Source organism: Ictalurus furcatus, chromosome 10 (genome assembly GCF_023375685.1).
Source record: "Ictalurus furcatus strain D&B chromosome 10, Billie_1.0, whole genome shotgun sequence".
NCBI lineage: Eukaryota > Metazoa > Chordata > Actinopteri > Siluriformes > Ictaluridae > Ictalurus > Ictalurus furcatus.
The window spans coordinates 24,241,333-24,265,104 of NC_071264.1; the positions used below are offsets into that span (position 1 = coordinate 24,241,333).

The window sequence follows — 23,772 nt, forward strand, 5'->3', positions numbered from 1 at the left end:
CCTGGAGATCTACCTTCCTGAAGACTTTAGATGGTCAGGTGGGCACGCTTATGGCTGGAGCTAATCATCTAAGCCGTAAGAAGTTCAACTAAAACAGGTGTGTTAGATTGTGGTTGGAGATGAAACCTGCAGGAAGGTAGATCTCAAGGAAGAGGGTTGGTGACCACTGTACTATAACATGAGTAATGTGACTAAGGCCAACAGATTTGGTTAAAAGATTTTATTTTATACAATATCAACTTATAGTAACACCATTATCACCAAGCCACTATACAAATACAAAAAAAACAAAACAAAAAAAACAAACCATCTCTTAAATGATTAGTCCACATGATGGCACTATAAAATATCAAGGCATAAAAGCCTTGTTTTTACTGGCTTAAAACATTTTAAAAAGCAGGGGCTGGTAACTACTTCTGCTTAGTGGCCCTGCCCTGTTTCACTTTATTTTAAAGTCTTAATACAGTGTCAATACAGTTTCTGTCTGACAAGCCAACAAACATACAACTTCAAAAATCAGCAAATCAACACTTCATTCTGCAGTTAACAAAAATGACCATGGGAACAGCAACACTGTTAATGTTGTTGGGTCATCACTGAAACATTCCCTACAGTAATACACTCTGCCATACACACATTTAAGCACCAGGGTTGTACATGTGACCGCATTCCAACACCGTATATCCATTACACTCGCTTGTTAAATGATTGAGAAAATCCACCGATAGGTTCCACGGTCAAGTTGAACAATAGCACAAAAATGGGTATAAAATAGACAGGGAATGTTTTGATGAAGGTAACTAAGATTACACATTAAGGCTTATGAAAAGGCCTGGTTTATAGTACAAAAAATGTCTGAGTGGATCAAATATACTGCTAGGAATTGCAATGGACATGGCTAAAAATGTAAATGAACACTGCCAATTGTTTGGTTCCTTTGGTTACTGCTGGTACAAACTGATAAAAGAATGAAAAATACTGCATCATTTATGAATGAAGGCAAAACAGGCACAACGCCTTCTGCACAATATAGTGTTCTTCATTAACAGTGGGCAAAATTTTTGTTTCACAACTAAAACTATCCATGCTACAAATTCAGCCCAACAAACAAACAGTTCATTCAGGCAAAATTAATGTAGATTGCTTTGTATTTACCAACAGACTGATCCTACACTGCACAGGTATGGGTCTTCTGAGGTTTTCTACATGGTCTCTGTACCACTTAGAAAGTTTGAATGGGTTTTCAGGCAGATGAGACAAATGATCAATAGTTCAGAAAAATAACCTTCTACATGTTCATATACTGCAGTATTAATAAGAATTTGTGTCTGGGGTTATATGCCTTATTCTGTTCACACACACACACAAAAAAAAAACAACCCCAAACAGCATTTATGCTGCTATGATGTGTTTGTACATTAGAGTTTGGATCAGAGTTTTTGGATGGCAGCAGTATCCTGGTACAATGAAAGAACAGATCAGTGCAGAACCGTCTGGTATCAAGGCAATACAAGATATATTCAAGCTCTTAGGTTCTCAATTTGGATCAATTCCTGGAGAAATCAGAGATCATGACTAAAAGGTATTATACTAGAAAAATAAGGGATTTGTCCTCTAAAAAGGAAAAAATAAATAAATACCACAGTAGCAAACGTGCATGTTCTTAGTTACGTAGCTGCTGGTTACACAAAGTCCATAATGCCCTTTAGCTATATCTAGTATCCTAAGGTCTATAATCATTTTTTTTCACCAAAGGAAATGGGTAGAAACCATTACTGAAGCACAGTTTTTATGCCTTTTCTGCTGCTTATGCCATTTAATCGCTGCCCCACCTTATCTATTAAACTATTCAGAGAGCACCTGTGCTTTATCATAATTTCTGAGAAAATTGGCCATTAGAAAGTGCTTTCTAAAAGAGAAAAAAAAAATATTCCAAATGACTACAGGTGCTAAAGGGCACTGGCATAATAGAATCTGCTAAAAAATATCCTGGACTTCAAATATACTGTAAATGACGTATCTCCAAAACAAACAGCTATAATGGGTTGCAATCAAACTACAAAAATATATACAATACCATTGTGAGAGCGCATATATATGGCATATACATGCACATATTGCTGTACATATATACCATATTTATATTCATATACTGTACATATGTATGTACATAAAGCACAATGATGCCTCCATCGTTTCTCAATAACCTCCGGTCTGACCCCTGTCGAGTCAGCCTGGGCCTCTTCACAGGAATGTGTCGTAATAAGTGAATACAAAAGGCGTGTTGTTCTCACAGTTGAGACCTGTAGTGATGGTGTAGTCTTCCATAAAGTCCAGCTGTAAGGCTCAGTTCCAGATACGGAGGAAGCTATCCCAAGAGCCCGTGGCCACGGCCATGCCGTCATCAGTCACGCCTAGACAGCTGACCCTGTTGTCATGGCCAGCGAGGACACCTGGGTAAGGATACGAAAAGTGAATAGAACGTTTACGAACATCAAGAGCTCTAAGAAGCAGGGGAAGTGAAACTGTAAATATGGGTTTGCTGTACTTCAACCTACAGAAACTGGAATTTCCACATCCCCTAAAGTGCCAGCTATGTCATGATGTGTGAAATTTGGAGCCAATTCTGAGGTGCCGACTGGCACATCAACAGTCTACCAAACGCATGCAATTAAGCTAAGCTAAATCTACATTTAAATGCGAGGTGTGATGTTTTAAAGTCAAATAGATATAATACATATAAAATATACATACATTTCAGAATATACATACATACATACATACACACACCATATGTTATATTAGTATAGATATCACTCAAAAAGGGCAAGGCATAATGTAAATGTTCTAGCAGTTTCCATACCATATACTGTAACTATACTATAGGGTATCTTTTTATGTTAATCTCTGAATGTTTCAAAGTCAAATTAACATTTAAAATGAGCTTATACAACTTTCTGCAGTCTACTGCGGGGTGGTTGTGGCTCAGGTGGTAGAGCAGGTTGTCGACTAATCGTAGGGTTGGCAGTTCGAATCACGGCCCACATGACTCCACATGCCGAAGTGTCCTTGGGCAAGACACTGAACCCCAACTTGCTCCCGGTGGCAAGTTAGCACCTTGCATGGCAGCTCTGCTACCATTGTTGTGTGAGTGTGTGTGTGAATCGGTGAATGAGACAGAGTGTAAAGCGCTTTGGATAAAAGCACTATATAAGTGCAGACCGTTTACCAAAACACCTATTTTCAAAATGACACTGAACTCCCCTCATCCTGATTTTGAAGATAACTCTAGTCTCCCTTTAGCACCCTAAGTCTTGCAGGCAAAACTTCTAGGATTTGTTAGAGAGTTGCATACATTTCTTCAATAAACATTATGAAGAGCTGCCTAATTTCACAGAAAAATGCAACTGGACTGACACAAAATACGAGCAACCACAGAAATTTTCTTGTAGCCCATCAGCAAATACGTAAGCTTATTGTGTTTACTCACCTATGCCAGCTTCGAACGAAACTATTTAAGAACTGTTTGGGATTTCATTAACTGTCTTGTTCCAGTAACTATATCTTGCTCTATAAAGCTCTTTCTATGGCAGTGTTCAAAAGGTGTAAATATGCACAGAAGTGTGGAGGACCAATCAGATTGCAATTTTGAAGATTCTGAAGCCTGTGGCCAGAAAAGTGCACAAAGCATAATCAGGGCCACGGCATGTCTGAGAACTGGCATCCCTGGACCCTCGTAATTCCAACACTAAGGAATCTTAGAATGTGTACAATGGAAATGATGGCCTCACCTGCTCTCTCGCCCTTTAACGTGTCCCAGACGTTGCAGTTGAAGTCGTCGTAGCCGGCGAGCAGCAGGCGGCCGCTCTTGGAGAAGGCCACAGAGGTGATGCCACAGATGATGTTGTCATGCGAGTACATCATGAGCTCCTGATCCGCACGCAGGTCAAAAAGCCTACAGGTGGCGTCATCTGAGCCTGTAGCAAAGGCATTTCCGTTTGGGAAAAACTGCAAGACCAGAAGAGTTACTGAACACGGTAGTGTATGAATTTAAAAACAAAGTGCAGTAATATTCAAAATAAGCTCGACACTTACGCAGACAGCGTTAATGTCAGAAACATGGCCGGTGAAACTCTGTCGACACATGCCGTCTCGAATGTCCCACAGCTTGGAGGAGGCGTCACAGGCACCCGATATGAAGGTCTTGTAGTCAGGGCTGAGTGACAGACTCATCACATCACCGGTGTGGCCTGTGAAGGTGGTGGCCTGCTGGCCTGTTTCGATATCCCACAGTGCACTGTAGAGCAAGAGTTCCCAATCAGCGATGCTTATGCAAAAGTATATACTTTAAACAGATTTATAAAAATAAAAAAATAAAAAAAAAACAACAATGCTGCACGGTACTTTATCAGTTTATTGATTCATTATCATTGTTGAACATATAGAAGAATGAACTGCATACACAGAACTCAGTACACAAATTCTCCACTCACCACGTGGTGTCTCCGGAGCTGGTGACAATCTGGTTGTCACTGAGGAAGCGACAGCAAGACAAATATCCTGCAGAGGAAAGCAGACAAATATTAAGAGGTGTATTAGTAGCATTTTCACATTTCATTAATAATTTGGATATTAGTGATTCACAACTGGTCACATGACTATGGGGAAAGAAACTCCATATATAGCATATGATGGAATTCTGGGAGTTTAATAGAGCAAAGGAAAAACTCTTTTTCTAGAGAAACAGTAAGGTATCTGAGATGTTTTGAAAATTAGATGGCCAGTAAGAACTACGGCCGTTTTTAAAAATGTTTGCCAGACCCTTTGTACAGTATATATTTTGCTTAAAAGGCTGATCATGGTTTTAATTTTTCTATTGTCAATACTGAAGCCTATGAGTTTAAAATAACAGTACAATCACCATGGTTACAATGGAGACAAAAGTGATTTTTCACCCGTCATACGGAGAGCAATTTGTCAGTTGAGGGAACAACCTGTTCTCTTTGTGTCTGCAAGTATGTTCGGCTTACCTGTGTGTCCAGGAAGTTCTCTGGTAACCCTGACATTGCCCTCCCGAGTTTTCAGGCTGTAGATGGAACAGATGTTGTCCAGGCCGCCGCAGGCCACATAGTTGCCTGAAGGGGCGTAGGCACACGTCATCACCCAGGATGAGCGCAGCGGAATTGCGTGCACCTGAGAAGAAAAACCCCAAAACAAATATAAGCCATATATAAATTCAAGTGCGTTGTATCACATGCTGGACTACATTTCTCTTAAAATTACAAAGGTGTGAATGTAACCAAAACATCTACATTATTCGGAACAACCAGATACTCTTACTTTTTTTTTTTTTTTTAAAGAAAGCTTACCATAAAGTTTCACATGGCATCTGGTTGAGACTTGAGGTGTATGTTGGCAACAGAAAAAACTAATGCGAACAGGAGGTTTTCACTTTCATGTACGCGCAAACAAGTGGTCAGATATGAAGCTCATGTGACAAAGACCACTTTCATTAAAGTGATTATGGAAAATAAACTTGGGCCACACCCATAATGGGTTTAATTCCAGATACAAATACATGTATGAATATTTGGAGCACTAAACAGGTACAGATACAGACAGAGCTGGCATTACTTTTGATGCTTAGACAAACGCTTCATAGACTAAAGCAAGTAGCCTTGATACATTACCTTGTTTGTAGTGTAGCTGTCCCAGATGATTAATTTGCCATCCTGGGAGGCACTGACAAGTAACCTGAACACAAAAGCATAAATAAACCTCTTCATTTATCAGATCATAGAGGGTCTCAAAACTGATACTGCATGAGTTTGTACTTAGTGTAAATGTGCGTCATGTAAATGTGAGCTCAGCTGCTTTAAGAATGCCTTTTTTATGTAATGTTCATCACTCAGTTATACAAGAGGCCCCCTAGAGAGACCAAAACAGACATTCCTTGCTCACACACGCACGCACACCCCCCCCCCCCCCAGTAGTAAACAGGGAGATGTCCTTTTGGAAGCAGTTATATCACAACATGAAAGGGGTGCCACTCAAGCATCAATGGCTGTACAGTACAAAAACTGAGCAAGGCTTCTATAATCATTCAGAGCACACACACACACACACACACACACACACACACACACACACACACACACACACACACACACACACACACACACACACACACACACACACACACACACACACACACACACACACACACACACACACACACACACACACACACACACACACACACACCTTGAGTCACTGCCCCAGTGCATGGCATAGATTTTGGCGAGATGCCCCCTAAGGGTACGTCTGGTCCTCATCTGTATCCTTCCTGCTGAGTCCAGATCAGCTGTGATCTATAAGGCGAGCACAATGACAAGACATGATAGCACATCACACACTGCCCAGGGGCAGTACAGTGGATGCATTTTAACTCAGAAAGACAAGTTTGTCCCATTCTGTGTAAATGGTGTACACATTATATTTTGTGTGTAATTATTGTGTTTCAGTGTTTATGTTCAAGCCAAAATGACTCAAGACAGCACTGTGGGACAAACCCATGCCAACTTGCTTAGACATAGTAAAATGACTATGAACAACCAGTATTGGTACAGGACATGTTCTCATATTTTATGACGCAATAACCCTCGTCTATTACGTGTTCGATACCAACTCCAGTTAGATTTTCCAAAACGATTTTAATCATGTGGTTTCTTACAGTTTGTAATGTCTGATACTGTTTCTAGCCTTACACTAATAATACAGTTTCAAAGAGGCCTTAGAAAACTTCTGAATCTCAATATTTCCATGCAATGGATTTAAGTCCTTTCTTTATTTCAGGCCTCAATTTACATTGTTCTGGCCTGGTAATTAGCTCCACCCCCATCTGGAACAGAGCTGCTCAGCTCCACCCTATTTCCTTACATTTTAACTGGCGAGGTGCGATGGACTGTATGGCTGGCAATTTGCCTTGCAAGCAGCAGAGGGCTCTAACAATTACAAACCTCTCCTTTAAAATATTTTCACACTTTGATCAATCTGTGCACTCAAACCAAAAAGTTACAAAAAGAACCTTTTTTTCTTTCACGCCTAATTTTTAAGGTGACTAATTTTTCACATCATCATAGAGCTTAGGCAGCAAATTCCAACTAAAGTTTGTGAAAATATGCGTTTCCTCATAACTCTTGTTAACACGTACCTCTGAAAGAGTAGAGTCACTGCAAGCCTTTCTGGCATCCTGTTCAGGAAACAAAACACAATGTAAGAGAAACCGGTTTTGAGAGAGGAGTCATCTTAATACACTGTGGAGCACTTCAAAACCTGTTGACGTCCCTGTTAGCCGTTCTTACCCGGATCTGATTGCGAAGTTGCTCGGCCTCTTGCCGTAACTGTTCGAGCTCACTCATCGTCCCAGTATGACGCACCTGTGAGGCAAAAGAGACCAGCTGGAACCTGCAACACAGACAGACGCTGTTCAGACATGGATTGAGCTTTTAGACACAGCTTAATATTGACTGATTTACTTTGGATTTCACACTGAGCAGCTTCTGGAAGACAGAAATCTGGAGAACATTTTATACAACACCAAAGATCACTATAAAGGACACTGGTAGCTCCCAGGGTGGCTACCCTACTATCTGGTCCCAAATAGCAAATGGCCTCTGATTTTTCCGTGTGCCCATGATAGGTCTATAATTTCACATCATTTGATGCATTGTAAAGCCTGTAATATGCAAGCACATGGATTTGAAAGGATAGGTAAAATAGTAGACAATGCCATTATGACAACTGTTCCAACATTGATTCAGCATTAAGGAGACACTCAAAACTGGGCACATAGAGTACAAAAAAAAAAAACAAATAATTGCTGCTATGGTAATCTCAAACGTAGATTTTTCTGGACCTTTATTATACACCTTTCACTTTGGAAAGTACATGTGGTGTACCTTGTAAAATGTACATAATTGGACCTTAAAGACCACTTTTGTCTTTATTTTATGTATTTTACCCACCCCCAGTTTTAAAAAGTAAAAACTGAAACCACACCATGAACCAAATCACTCTGGCATCAACGCTGATCAAAAACTCCCTTTGGAGCCTCGGTAGATGTAAACAGGAGAGAATTCGATATAATCAGGTTATAATCTAACAGATAAACCCAGCCAATAAGGAAGGCACCCATAGACAATACTGACAAAAGTGCTGCTCAGGACCGGCACCCTATTGTCCACTGTGTGGCCAGCACGTGGCAAGCACGGCTTCAATATGCTGATTCAATTCCCTACAGCATGACAGAAGAAATCTGAAGCAACGAGGTGACGAGACGTTTTGTAGAATTTACCTATTGCATATACTGTCACAGCATGTGTCATCATTATCAGGACTAACTGCACTTCATAAACATCAACATAATTATGATAATACAGTACAGTGCAGTTACATTGCTGTAGTTTGTGTTTGTGATATGCCTTGAAATGTACTAAAAACTACCTGCAATATTTCATTAATTCATTCATCTTCAGTATTTCTTTTATCCTGTTCAGAGTCATGATAGATGCAGAGCCAATCCCGGGAACATTGGGCAGAAAGCGGTAATACCCCACAAATAAAAACACATGTTAATATTCTCATTCACACCCAGGGACAATTTAGAGTCTACTGCCAACCTACTGCCATGTTTATGGGAGGCAGAAGTAAACTGGAGAACCCAGAGGAAACCCACAAGTACATGTGGAGGACATATACACAAGTCAGTACCCCAAAATCAGGATTGAACCAGGGACCCTGGAGCTATGAAGCTGAACTTCTGCAATATCCTATCCAGAACCAATTCTGTTGGTTGGATTGTGTGAATGTCACAAATCCTCAAAAACCACCACCTTTCATCTGTGATTCAGGATGATCACATCGCAAGACAGTACATGTAGTTAGTTTTTAGAGGGCTAATCTGCAGCCTTCTGTGATTTTAGCATTGCATATATACTAATAATTTTGTGCTGTGTAATAAACTGTGACTAATATAATAGATTCATTCAAATACTCGGGTGCCATGAGAATAAAAACGTACGTATAAAGCACATCACATATTCAGATAGGCACTTAAATGGTATTTCAAACCGAAATCTCTGAAGGCAATTTAGTGAACACACAAGTAGTTTTTTTTTTTTTTTTTTTTTTTTTTTAAAAAGGACAAACTACAGTCAGCGACAAAATTATTGGCACCATTTTCCATAAACATAAGGAGTAGGACATAAGTTTTAGAATTTCTTTTCTCAACAGTAAATGTTTTGCCATTTCTCTACCATGCTGGAAAAAAATGAAACAATAGATATAAAATACCATTACAAACTATAAGCTGTTAACCATTAAAACCATTACCATTATTGGTCCTTAATGGTATCCACTAGACATAGCATGCCACCAGTAGAAAGCAACACATTACCAGCAGAGGGTCCATTGCACGGGCCATTACAGTTTCCATTAAAACCAATACAATTCCCATTATAACCATTACACATGGTCTATGAAGGTTTCTATTGCCCCCCACCCCATTAGAATTTCTGTGATGGTTTCTATTGTTTTGTGTTTTTCCAGTAGGGTAGAGAAATGGCAAAACCTTTACTGTTGAGAAAATAAATACTAAAACTTATGTTTATGGAAAAGAGTGCCAATAATATTATCTATGTCTCTATATATGGCGTTTTGTGTATTTCTACATTAGGGAGAGGGAGAGATTGCACATACTTCCCAGTTTACACATACTTACCTAAAACTGAAAGTAAAAGCGTTTTGAATAGAAAAAAAAAAGAAAAAGGAAAAAAGAGAGACTTTCTAGGACTGTGACACGTCTGATACCGAAATAATTATAATTTTAACCATATTAAAAGATTTTTTTAAGACTTAAAGTGAGTATATCATATTCGCAGGCCTTGGAGTGTAACATCAGTCTTGGCAGGATCTACAAACTTCCGGCCTCCTTACCGATTTTGACATCTCAAAAAATCCCGAAAAAAAAAACACCACCAAACTGAAAATCAACAACTGAGCGGAAAACTGCGCTGTTTCCACACACACAAACACACAAACACTGCTCCTGTTCATGCTGAGTTTTTACTCTCTGATAGGCCGTATATTGACAAATAGGTTGTAAATACTCCTCTGGAGTGTTTCCCGAGCAAACTGTTTAATTAGCTATTACTAGCTATTACTTTAACATGTAAAATCATACATCCCAGTAAGCAGTACCAATATTTCAGCCTTCAATATCAATATCAATATCACCAAACATTTCAACTTGTTGCTCGGTGTGTGTTCGTTTCTAAAAGCAGGAAATACGGCCGAAAATGAGAGAAATCACAGGCGAGTTATAGGCGCTTTAACATTACCTGAATCAAGCTCGTCGTATTGCTCTGTAACCCAGCTGATTTCAAAATCCACACATACTGCCAGTTGTAAAATAAACAGCAAATAAAACGCACTCGTTTTTTATTTTTTTTAAAGTAATTGTAATATATTTAAAGGGCCATGCACCCTTGCCACGGATGAACTCAGTTTTCAACAAGCTGTCTTTTTTTTACCACACCCATAGAGAAAACGGGAACATGGCAACAGCACAGGCGGAGGGGTGCACACCTTATTCATTTCTCACAACATGTACTGTGGCTATTTTAAAAAAAACGACACGTTAATTATTTATCTTGTTCACAAACGAAAGCTATTTAACATAATCATTTTCATAACGTCAAAATACGTTTACAGACAACTAAAAAATAATCTCATGGTAATTTGGCGTTCCCTCTAAAACGATGGTTTAGTCCGTCGGCTGCCTGAACGCAGCGGCGACATGAGAAACAGGAAATATATCCGTTACGTGTGTGTGGGTTCAGGCTGAATCCCAAATGGCTCCCTAATGAACAAAACGTGCACAATGTAGGGCGGAGATGCAATTATATCACATCATCTGAGTGCACTTATATGTGGAGTAGAGAGCAGTTTTGGGTTTGTCAGATTTGCTTGGTCGCGTCTGAGGGAAATACTACATTGTTAAAAATTTCTGTGGAGGAGAGTAGAGTTAACAGAAGGCAGACTTATTTTATTTCAGCTCATTTCCCCTCCAGAATTACTCCTTTGTTTGTGCCATTATAGCTGTGAAATGCTAAACAATCACAAAACACATAATAGTAGTGACTGTGAAAGGATAGTAGTTTTGCAGATGAACACTGTTATTTTGCCCCTGCTGTACCCTACTTAAAACTTGTACTCAGTAACTGTGATAGTCACACTGATGGGCAGTGGTGGCTTGACGGTTGAGGCTTTGGGATACTAATCAGAAGATCGGGGATTCAAGGCCAAGCAGCCACTGTTGGGTCCTTGAGCAAGGTCCTTAACCCTCTCTGCTCCGTGCTGTATCATGGCTGACCAAATGCATGACTATGCAAAGAAAAAAGAATTTCACTGTGTTGTAATGTATATGTAACCAATAAAGACTCATTATAATGTAATATTGATGTTTTCCCTAAAAAACTGATTTGTATAACATCTGCCATGGCTGATGCATGTATATGTTGGCATACATTACATTGAAATTCATATCCCTTGGTTAATCTATACAGAGTATAGAACAAAACTATCACCTCTGGTCACTTCCAGTCTGTGTATTTTTCTGACCCGATCAGTGATCTCTGTGTATTTCATTACATCCTATATGTATTTGTTCTCCAACTTGTCAGAAACGGCACAAGCCGGATAGTGTTAGCATCATTCACTAACTACCCAAAAAATGAAAGAACAAGTAAATGCCAAACAAATAAATGCAAAAACACCTCAATCCGTTTTCTCTGAATGTTGTTTGGATTGTTTATTCTTTTACACTCTTAGTTTTTTTTTGTCTCTTACTCCTGAATGGCTGTTGACTCCTGTCTGTTACCATGTAGCCTGACTTCTTTCATACCTAAAGCTGGGATGTGATGATGTTTGACATATCTGAGCTTTAATGTGAATTTTATTTTCTAGCATACACTGCATACTACTATGTTTTAAGAACTAACTATAGTACACCAACATTTAAATCCGCATATTCACTTTAGTTTTGTTAGTCATATTTAAAGGATATGTCAATCGTTGGAATCCAATCATTATGTAAAAGAATTATAATAACCCAAGTTAACCGAAATGGCTATTATAATATTAGTTTGATCCTGGTGATCATATTGTTATCCATGGTTATCATTGTAATGATTTATGCATTATGCATTTGGTCAATATACATTTTTCTATAAGATACCTATCTTAATGGTTTGGGGTTTCTTCTTGATCTTCCTCCTCCAGTCCAAAGACATGTGGTGCAGGCTGATTGGCATCTCTAAATTGTCCGTTGTGTGTGAGTGTATGTGTGATTGTGCCCTCAATGGGTTGGCACCCTATCCAGAGTGTCCCCTGCCTTGTGCCCTGAGTCCCCTGGGATAGGCTCCAGGCTCCCTGTGATCCTATATAGGATGAGCAGGTACAGAAAATGGATGGATATATATTATCTCAGGATCATATTACTTGTTATCTCAGCATACAATTATTTTTTTCAAGATAATAAAATAGATAATTCTCAAGATTATGTCAAAATAATTTACACCAAAATTAAACAGTAATTGCTAAAGCAGACACATAGACAGTAGCACTGTTGAAGTGTTATTTCTTTGTACTCTATAATCAGTAGTGAATAGGTTTATGTATTATGATTATATATTATTGGTACTATGTAAACAGTATACATTTAATAATATGCCAGAAACAAATCTTTAAAATGTATGACATATCACCATACAAACAGACTGAACCCCTAAGTGTTTATTAAGAGGGAGAGGGGACGTGACTGGAGCACTGAAAAATTAAGCATCAATGGCCTAAAAAAGACACATGAGTTATAAATAGCCATGGAAAGAGGATGACCTATACAGTACAGTCTCGGTCATATCCAGGCCATCTATGGTTCATATTGTCTGGACAGATATACAAATTTTGACATTTGGGACAATGCAGTATATTCCCCTTATACTCATGTATATGTGTATATATATATTTTTTATTTTTATGTTTAAACATAAAAAAACATTAAAAAAAAAAAAAAAAAAAGAGACACAGACAAAACAACAGAGCCATTTATTTAAGATAAACCTTCGGAAAAACCACACCAAGTTAGATTGATATTAGAAATTATTGACAAATTATTGGTGTGTACAGAAACAGTATAGAGACTATATTTGAGCTTGTCTCATCCACCAGACCTCTCTCTGGGGGATGCTAGTGGTTGCTAGGGCAACTGTTACAAATGGCATATGACGTCAAGTAAGTAGGATAAGCAGCATGGAGAGTGAATGTGGAAAAATGGATTAGTCAGAGAGATTTATTAAAATATGAGAAAGCACCTATCCTTGATCTCATACAAGAAGCTGACACAGCATAGCTCTGTATATATAATCCCACTGGCTTATATGTATGTATATGTGGTACCATGAGAAACTGCACATAATGATGCAGACGCAGTACAATATCCATTGGTGATGATGTTAGAACGAATGGTATTACTTTCTCACGATTGAAACTAAATTGAAATAAAACTAAATTAAATAAAAGTTTATGATTGTAAACCTGAACTTTTCTTTTTTTAGAACATATATATGTGATACAAAAATGTCACACATATTAAACCATGTACACAGTACACTGCATAGTTGTGACCGTCTTTACTCTATAAATGAACGAGCATCATGTAATACAGTGTCATTTAGTACATGTTTTGGGTTTGTTCTTCTGGCTTTGGATATTGACTGGTTTTTCTTTTTGATAGTCATCATGTTGCTGTATGACAGAATGAGATATTCAGGTGTAAAAGTGATCATTAGTGGACTTGGATATTGAGCATACTGAACATAATTTCCCATGGATTAACATACTACTATTGCTGCTGCTGCTGCTACTACTTCTTTGGCTGCAGTTACTACTACTACTACTACTACTACTACTACTACTACTATTGCTGCTGCTGCTGCTACTATTACTATTACTACAATTAGACCTACTGCTGCTGCTCCTGCTGCTACTACTGCTGCTACTACTACTACTACTACTCTACTACTGCTGCTGCTGTTGCTACTTATGCTGCGGTTACTACTACTACTACTACTACTACTACTGCTTCTGCTGCTACTTCTGCTGCGGTTACTACTACTACTACTACTACTACTCTACTACTGCTGCTGCTGCTGCTACTTCTGCTGCGGTTACTACTACTACTACTACTACTTTTACTACTACTCTACTACTACTACTACTGCTGCTGCTGTTGCTACTGCTACTACTATTACTATTACTACAATTAGGCCTACTGCTGCTGCTGCTACTACTACTACTCTACTACTGTTGCTGCTACTTCTGAAAAGAAGTAAAAGAAAAAAGAAGAAGTAAAAGAAAAATGTAGAATAGATGATGATAATTATGATTAGATTTCCATAATTTCTTACTACTACTACTAATAATGCCTTAGTACTAATTATTATTATTATTATTATTATTATTATTATTATTATTATACCTTAGACACAACAACAACAACAACAAAATTCCATCATGACTATGGTACATGATAAGTAAAAAATTATAGAAGAGAATTGAAGAGATGATGATGATGATGATGATTATTGTTATTATTATATTTACAGATTAAATATATGTTTATTAATTTCTTACTACTACTACTAATTTGATGTATTATTACTAATTATTATTATTATTATTATTATTATTAGTAGTAGTAGTAGTAGGATAACATAATAATAATAATTATATATAATTTATTATTATTATTATTATTATTAGTAGTAGTAGTAGTAGTAGTAGTAGTAGGATAACATAATAATAATAAGTATATACAATTGATTATTATTATTATTATTATTATTATTATTATTATTATTGTCGTTGTTGTTGTTGTTGTTGTAGTAGCGAATGTAATTGGCCAGCAGGGGGCGCGTGAGAGCGCTGTTAGTTCATCACGCGCCGCTGCTGTTCTCCTGATTGCTTGTAAAAGCAAAACTTCACGACAAGTGTGTGCTGCGCGAAATTGACTTTAGTTATCCACGCATAACGTCTAACAGTCGTAGTCTAACAGTAACTTTACGTGTGTATAGCGGAAGATATTTCACTGGGCTACAGCATGGTTCAGCAGTGTGAAAAAGGACTAGAAGTTGGTTTGGATACTTTCCCACTGGGTATATGGATTTTTTACTTCACGCTCTTTTACGCAGGAGAGAGGAATTTATTTGGACCATACAGATACTAAAGATAAGATACTATCTTTGGACCATAAGATACTAAACTCGCTACATCAACGTAACACACAGGTGTCTGTGAGGGAGTGTGTGTGTGTGATGCATGGTGCATATGGACTATTAAATTTCGGGTATGCGTTTTTCTCCAACAAAACTTTTAAACAGTCTTAGAGCTGAGTGCTTATTATACGGTATGAGGGACACTTCTCAAGCTCTTCATTATCTGCCATAAAACCTCAAAGTCCAAACATCTGCTCTGATGTATGAACAGCAGCACAGCAGCACTTGTCAGTATCTCCTCTGAAGCAGATACTTCTCTCCAAATGCACCATGGAAGTTGTAGGTGCATGTCCACCGTTTGGAGCTCCATCAGGAGAACACAGATCTAAGACCATTAAAGACACGGACACGTGGAGGTCCATGGAGAAGCACGCTGGACCAGTTGGGGAGAAATGGGTGTTGGTGGATGTTGTTCTCATTGGAGGAGCTCCATGGGGATTTACTCTGAGAGGAGGCCTGGAGTATCAAGAACCACTGATTATTACAAAGGTACAGAATAATACCATCACACTGAGATATTAGTGATAGTGGACTTGGCAAAGTTAGAATATCACGACAGTTGACATGATACATCATGAAATTTATGTTTTAGTTGAGTTCTGCTACATATAACTGGAAAAGGCTTGGAAAAATCACTTAACATACTTAGATTTCTATTAAACAATTACTCAAAGTATACATGTTTTAAAAGCCTTAAATATAAGATAATGGCATTATGGACTCACATTTAGTAGTTGGTTTTATTTAGGCAACTTGATACACACAAAAAAGTGTGTTCAGTATGGCACCCTTAATTGTTCTTTGGTTTGTCCCTCTATGGAACTTCTTAAAGGTTCTATGTAGAACCTAAACATGTTTAGTCTGCTATTTAGAAAAGGTTCTAAGTAGAATTACATTAAGACACCATAACCCTTAATTCCTTTTCAGAAAAGAGAGCTTCTTTTTCACAAGGAAAGTTTCTAGTAGATCCCCTTAAAAATACGTTGAAGGCCATAAAAACCCTGATGAGTTGTTTTCTAAAATGTACACAAAAGTGTACCATTAAAGTTTTAAAATACTTTGTTTCCCCCAAGACCTTCATTTAGTACACTTCTATAAACAAAAGTCTAGAACGGGTCAAGAACCCTTCAGGACTTTTTTCCCCCAGAGTTGTACTAAACTGAGGTATGTAAAAGGAGCGAAACATATTTTATATCACTTTAAATTGTCATTTGTAAATTGTACCAAATAGTGGTATACATCTTACTGAGTGTTTCTCAATCAAAGAAAGATGGAACTATAGATAGATATGCACTTGATCAAACCCGGAGTGGAGATTTGAGATACTTACATCCAATTAAAAACCTGTAAAGGATTCTTTTGTACACGTCTTACTACATGTCCTACTGGGTTTAGAAATGATCATTCCTCTACAAGGCATTTCCTCAACGGAAGCTGCATCTGTGTCAGATTAATTCTGTTTTTATAATGTAGTTTAGGCTACATCCTGTAGTTACATGCAGGTGGAATTGCATGCTTATTTGTCTGCTGAGGAATGCTAACTCAGCATACAGAAACAAACCTAGATTATGTGGGGGTCCCAGGCATAATATATGTGTGAGGCCCTTCTGACAGATTTATGTTGTTATTATGTCTTCATGTTACCCAGAGGTATTATTGTGACCCTTTACTTCCGTGGGGAATTGCAGTAGAGGCGTGTTTTGAAGACTTCATTTCTTTATTGAAAACAATCATAAGAACGTAGAAAACGAATGAAGAAAGGGGCTACCCTACAATTGCTGAACATGGTCTCAAAACTGTGTCCCTTCCCCCTGTGAAATATGAAGATTTTAGCAAAATATTTCATAGCCTCCTACATATATAATTATACAATTAAATTTACATTTAAAAGTAGTCAAAACATATCTAACAGAACATAAATGTCTTTAATTATCCTTAATTCATTCATCATTATCTCCATCACTTACAACTGTCCTGTGTTGCCTTGAGTTTCTGGCTGCCAGATACAGTGAGTTCATTTTCAGATTCATTTTCAGGAATTAAAGCTTGTGCGACTCAAGCGTGCAGTCCTCAAATGTGATAGCGCTCGCAAAGGGGCTGAGATGTTGCTGCGCATTATTTTAAGATGAAAATTTCTGATTATTTAAATGATCAACCCTCGGGGTATCTCAGTATGCGGGGCCCCAGGCAACTGCCTGCCTTGCCTGCACTGTAGGTACGCCTCTGTTAGCATAACCCCATACACACCAGCCTAGTCTTGCACCTTCTCGTTGTAAATTTTAGTTGGAGGAATTTCAGCTCCACTTTTCATAGATCCTCTTGTCTATTTCCACCGTTAGAACTGGTCCATATTTTTGAGTCGAGACTTCAAGACATTTGTAGGAAAAATCCAGGGAACTGCTTTAGAGATTAAATGCATGAACTCTTGTGAGGCAGAAACAAACAAAACAGATAAGGCTCTCTGTCTGTGCTGGGATTTAAACTCACAACCTACCAGTCACTCGTACAGAACCAAAACCATTGCCTTACCTTTTGTTTTGCAAGTATGCAATGTAATATAGACAGTAACTGTCATACTGTGATATTTATACCACTGAACTGTTTTATTTTCAGTTCTGATTGGTGGGACATTCTAACGTTTAACGTGGAAAATGCTTAACGTGGCTTAATGTACTAAAATAACGACCAGGGAAAACCATTTTTCCTCTCACATTTATCTTGCCATAAACACTTACCTACTGCTAAGACAATGGCACCATAATCCAAGTGGAAAGACAATATTTTCACATTAAGCTTTTTCTCTCCCATAGAAAACCATTATAAGAAAACGCTTAACGTGGCTTCATGTATTAAGACAGTGGTATTGGAGGACCAAATTTAGTATGCACGTTATTGATGATGCAAACTATATACAGGTGAGCAGATGAACCCAGAATCTGAAAGCAATGTGCAAAGTTTCACGTTAAGCTGGGTTCTGGGTTCTGGGTTCATCTGCATGCACATGGTGGAGAGGAGGCTAACCCGTCTGGTCCGAGCCCACAGAACAGCAACTGTAGCACAAATTGCTGAAAAAGATAATGGTGGCTGTTATAGAAAGGTGTCAAACGTCTTGGTGCCAAATACCACAGCACACCTTCAGAGGTCTTGTGGAGTCCATGCCTCGACGGGTCAGAGCTGTTTTGTTGGTACAAGGGAGATCTACACAATATTAGGCCGGTGGTTTTAATGTTATGGCTGATCAGTGTATATCTGTTCATGAACTATTTATGGATATTCAGATATTAAAATTAGACAGACGGCACATTCTTAATGGGTACTAAGTGGAAAAGTGTTTAGGTCAGATTCACCCTGTGTTTTGCTTTTCCTTCTAGGTATTTAGACTTGCTTATGTCTCTTTCTTTGCTGAAAAGACTCCTTGGAGGAAGATAAGAGAGAAAGGCCACAGAGGGTCATATGAACAGTGCCAGAAGCTGGCGAGGAATGTATGTGATTTGTTGGATTCTGTGTTGGATTTGTTGGATTCCCTATATGTGTGCCTGAGAATAAATCTAGCTGTGGAACAGAAAATGTAACTTTCTTTAGGTAGTCTGAACAACATTCCTCTTATAGTCCTCTTACATTTCAGTATTCATGGACATTTTATTGTGTGTTCATCCATTACTGCACAACAGTATGATGCAATTTGCTTTCTATAGTGAGTGGATCAGTAGTAATGCATAGTTCCTGCATATGTATGTGTCATGTTATGATCATAGACTTCAAGTCATGACTAGAAGTACAAGTTTTAAAGGACTTCTGACCTCTAGGTTTATCCAAATGATTTACTTATCTCGTTTGGGCCGCCACTGTGTCCACTATGGAGCAAGTGTTTACAAAATAAACAGGCTGGTTGTAATTAAAATTCCTGACAGATATGAGACTTTTTTTTTTGGGGGGGGGGGGGCGAACGTATGGTTCCATATCCTGGAAAACTGATATTTGGCATGCCATTTCAGTTTACTATTACATTAATTGCATATCGATGTATATTGTTGAAAATTCCAAGTATTTGCATAGCTTTATTACAAAATGAAACATAAATAATTGTGTATTAGAGCTCATAGTTTTTTTTTTACTGTCAAAGCTAACAGTAAGGGTTGAATAATGTATGCTAAGAAATCTCTCATCTGTTCTACCTGACATGTCTGTTAAAACTCTTCCAGATGTCACACACTTTCTTCTTCAAAGCCACTTTATCATGGTCAGGGTTGTGTTGGAATACTGGGCACAAAGTGGGAAAACATCCTGGATGGGACACCAGTCTATTGCCAGTCTATACTGTGGACATTCCCCGAACATTAAACATTAGTATTAATTGGTATGAACTATGATGTGTCATTCTTTAATAATTAACGAATTATTAAAGTATTGACTGCCGTATAAGAGGAATAAAACTAATTCAGGATGTGCTGTTATGGCAAAATAATGAACTTAATTGTTGATCATTTTTCTACAGCACATGCCATTGTGTTTAATTATTTTCTTAATTAATGGTGAAAGTAAAAATTGTTATTAGGATTCAAATATGATTAATTGTGCAGCCCTAATAGAGTGTACAGAAGTTTTTGAACCCATCAGAGGAATAAGAACACATCCCTGTTTACAGTATAATAGGACTGTAATGTATAGCTTTATATCAGCAGGTTAAAGAGGCCTCACCACAAAAACACAGGAGATCATGCATTGTGAAACACAGGCCCTGCGCAGGGTCGAGTTTCAATGTGCTGAATTTTTAATTATTACACTTAGGTTGCATTTCTTTCTGTCTAGGGGAAGAAATATAACAACCTGAGGATGACTGCTGATATACTGTTTACTGTAAGTCCGTTTGTGATGTTATAAACATAAGGACTTGCGAATTTGTCATAGCCCTTTGCTTTTGAAATTGTCTGCTGATACAGCAGTTCTGGCCTAGCATCCTCATTGCTGTCATGCGCTAGACTGTGTCAATGGTCTATTTTAGTTGTCAGATAATGACAACTATGTTGAATAAAAGAAAAAGGGTTGTTATCATCATTGTGGTTAGATTTAAATAAAGAGAGGAACTATATCAGCAATGACCAGAGTTTCCACCAGACGTTAGTCAGCACTGTTTTTTCCAATGAAAAAAGAATAATGTCAGAAGTAAATATTGGTTGGCCACATAAACCTATCTGCTGTTCCCAGTATGAAGGGTTTGGCCATGACAGTGTGACAGTGTGAGGGTTCTGTGTTTGTTCTTTTCAGTATAATAAATGTATAATACACGTTATTATTAAATTGTATTCATTTAAAAATAGAAAAAAATTAATAATTTTGTCAATTTTGTCACATCATTTAACTTCCATAGCTCAATTTACCATGCATGTGGTTGCCATGTCAGCTGTACCACCAACCTGTGTGTGTGTGTGTGTGTGTTTGCACATGCAGGTGGAGGAGGGAAGCCGAGCGGCATTGGCCCAGCTCCAGGTCGGTGATGAGATTGTCAGTATTAACGCAGTTCCTCTGAGCGGTTACAGACAGGAGGCTATCTGCCTGGTGAAGAGCTCCTTCAAAACTCTGGCATTGGGGTTAAAACGGTAGGCCTTGAGAGCCGTAAACATTGTGACAACGTGCGGCTGGGTCTTATACACATTCACACACTCTCGTCTACTGATGTTTACAGTGTCGCTATGGATTAAATTGGGAATTAGGATGTGGAGGAGCCCTACGTTTTTAATGGGTGCCAAATGTTCTTGTTGTATGGAATCAATTATGGCAACATGATTATAGAAACCGTTATAGAAATCATTTGAAAAGCATGATTAAAACAATACAATATTAAATATTGTAAACCACGATATAAGTTATTGTTATTGAACAGCACAGTCTCAATTCTGTTTGGTTAGAAAGAGTTGATTCATTTTCTATAACATCAGCTCTGACAGTAGTTACATCTGTAATTCAAATATTATAATTACAATATCTCACAAAAGTGAGTACACCCCTCACATTTTTGTAAATATTTGATTATATCTTTTCATGTAACAACACTGAAGAAATGACACTTTGCTACAATGTAAAGTAGTGAGTGTACAGCTTGTGTAACAGTGTAAATTTGCTGTCCTCTCAAAGTAACTCAACACACAGACATTAATGTCTAAACCGCTGGCAACAAAAGTGAGTGAAAATGTCCAAATTGGGCCCAAAGTGTCAATATTTTGTGTGGCCACCATTACTTTCCAGCACTGCCTTAACACTCTTGGCATGGAATTCACCAGAGCTTCACAGGTTGCCACTGGAGTCCTCTTCCACTCCTCCATGACGACATCACGGAGCTGGTGGATGTTAGAGACCTTGTGCTCCTCCACCTTCCGTTTGAGGATGCCCCACAGATGCTCAATAGGGTTTAGGTCTGGAGACATGCTTGGCCAGTCCATCACATTCACCCTCAGCTTCTTTAGCAAGGCACTGGTCATCTTGGAGGTGTGTTTGGGGTCGTTATCATGCTGGAATACTGCCCTGCAGCCCAGTCTCCGAAGGGAGGGGATCATGCTCTGCTTCAGTATGTCACAGTACATGTTGGCATTCATAGTTCCCTCAGTGAATTGTAGCTCCCCAGTGCCGGCAGCACTCATGCAGCCCCAGACCATGACACTCCTACCACCATGCTTGACTGTAGGCAAGACACACTTGTCTTTGTACTCTTCACCTGGTTGCCGCCGCACACACACGACAGCATCTGAACCAAATAAGTTTATCTTGGTCTCATCAGACCACAGGACATGGTTCCAGTAATCCATGTCCTTAGTCTGCTTGTCTTCAGCAAACTGTTTGCGGGCTTTCTTGTGCATCATCTTTAGAACAGGCTTCCTTCTGGGACGACAGCCATGCAGACCAATTTGATGTGTGCGGCATATGGTCTGAGCACTGACAGGCTGACCCCCAACCCCTTCAACCTCTGCAGCAATGCTGGCAACACTCAACCTCTGGATATGACGCTGAGCACGTGCACTCAACTTCTTTGGTTGACCATGGCGAGGCCTGTTCTGAGTGGAACCTGTCCTGTTAAACCGCTGTATGGTCTTGGCCACCGTGCTGCAGCTCAGTGTCAGGGTCTTGGCAATCTTCTTATAACCTAGGCCATCTTTATGTAGAGCAACAATTCTTTTTTTCAGATCCTCAGAGAGTTCTTTGCCATGAGGTGCCATGTTGAACTTCCAGTGACCAGTATGAGGGCTTTTGAGAGCGATGACACCAAATTAACACACCTGCTCCCCATTCACACCTGAGACCTTGTAACACTAACAAGTCACATGACACATGGGGAGGGAAAATGGCTAATTGGGCCCAATTTGGATATTTTCACTTAGGGGTGTACTCACTTTTGTTGCCAGCGGTTTAGACATTAATGGCTGTGTATTGAGTTATTTTGAGGGGACAGTAAATTTACACTGTTACACAAGCTGTACGCTCACTACTTTACATTATAGCAAAGTGTCATTTCTTCAGTGTTGTCACATGAAAAGATATAATCAAATATTTTACAAAAATGTGAGGGGTGTACTCACTTTTGTGAGATACTGTATATGTACTCTCAATGTACTCTTTCTAATATGGTATCAGTTCTGTAGTTACAACTTACACAGGGACTTTTATGGTCTACATTCCACATAAATGGATTTTTTAAATCTCTTGATATGGTGATGTTTGCTGTGAGGAGATGTTTATTTTGTATTTTTTGGAAGGAGTCTCCAGTGATAGCACTTTGTAAGAGTCAGAGGTAAAGCTGTTTCTTTACGTTTTTCTTTACAACATGGGAAAGTCATCAGGACAACAGGCTTTGTGTTTTCCAGTTACTCTGTAACTTGACAAGCTGCATTATTTTTTATCTTATTAATTTCAAGAGAGTGAAAAACGAGAGGATGGTGAGGGAATGACTGTTTATAGCTGCTATAATGTGATTGATAACAGGAGCTACTAAGTTTCGTGGATGTTCCTCATTAAAAATAACCATAAACGGATAAACCTGTGTGACCTGTCATTCTTGAAGTAAGGGATAATCCATTGATAGGTGTGCATTACACGATTTTAATGCACGACATGGAGGCATTGACAAGTTAAAGCTGTCATTGGTGTATAGAGCACAAAAGTTGACTGAAGAGATAAAAATAACGGCTAATTTTCATTAGCTATTTTATATACAGGTCGTTAGATCTTGAATTCTGCCTGCTCTAATTCATACACAGAGATAAAGTAGTGCAATAAGATTACATTTATTTGAATGAGTTATAATAAATAGTTATTTGAGCGAGAGAGAGTTGTGACTTTAGTCTACTTCAAAAAAACTGAATTCTCTCCATTCAATAGCTGTCTCACT

General features: G+C 38.5%; 2 protein-coding genes across 3 annotated transcripts in view; one reads left to right on the forward strand and one right to left on the reverse strand.

Moving 5' to 3' along the window:
• Positions 1–14: 14 nt before the first annotated feature.
• Positions 15–10,603, reverse strand: LOC128613358 (guanine nucleotide-binding protein subunit beta-4). The gene is made up of 10 exons (XM_053634048.1): positions 10,401–10,603; positions 7,365–7,467; positions 7,214–7,252; positions 6,265–6,371; positions 5,691–5,754; positions 5,031–5,193; positions 4,494–4,560; positions 4,096–4,297; positions 3,792–4,008; positions 15–2,453 (listed from the first exon to the last, which is right to left on the reverse strand). Exons 2-10 carry the CDS (start codon positions 7,419–7,421, stop codon positions 2,347–2,349), a joined length of 1,023 nt encoding a protein of 340 aa, XP_053490023.1. The 5' UTR covers positions 7,422–7,467; positions 10,401–10,603; the 3' UTR covers positions 15–2,346.
• Positions 10,604–15,115: 4,512 nt separating this feature from the next.
• The window catches only part of shroom2b (shroom family member 2b), a 28,632-nt gene continuing 19,975 nt past the window's right edge, over positions 15,116–23,772 (forward strand). For both annotated transcript variants that reach the window (XM_053634973.1, XM_053634974.1), the window contains exons 1-2: positions 15,116–15,884; positions 20,844–20,992. In XM_053634973.1, the coding sequence (XP_053490948.1) occupies positions 15,666–15,884; positions 20,844–20,992 (368 nt within the window). In that variant the 5' untranslated portion in view covers positions 15,116–15,665. The remainder of the gene's footprint in view (positions 15,885–20,843; positions 20,993–23,772) is intronic.

Coding starts and splice junctions, on each gene's coding strand:
- LOC128613358 (XM_053634048.1), bottom strand. CDS start 7,421: ATGAGTGAGCTCGAACAGTTACGGCAAGAGGCCGAGCAACTTCGCAAT. Junction 6,372..7,213: donor GTGACTCTACTCTTTCAGAG/GTACGTGTTAAC, acceptor CTCGCCTTATAG/ATCACAGCTGATCTGGACTC. Junction 4,298..4,493: donor AGCTCCGGAGACACCACGTG/GTGAGTGGAGAA, acceptor CTTGCTCTACAG/TGCACTGTGGGATATCGAAA.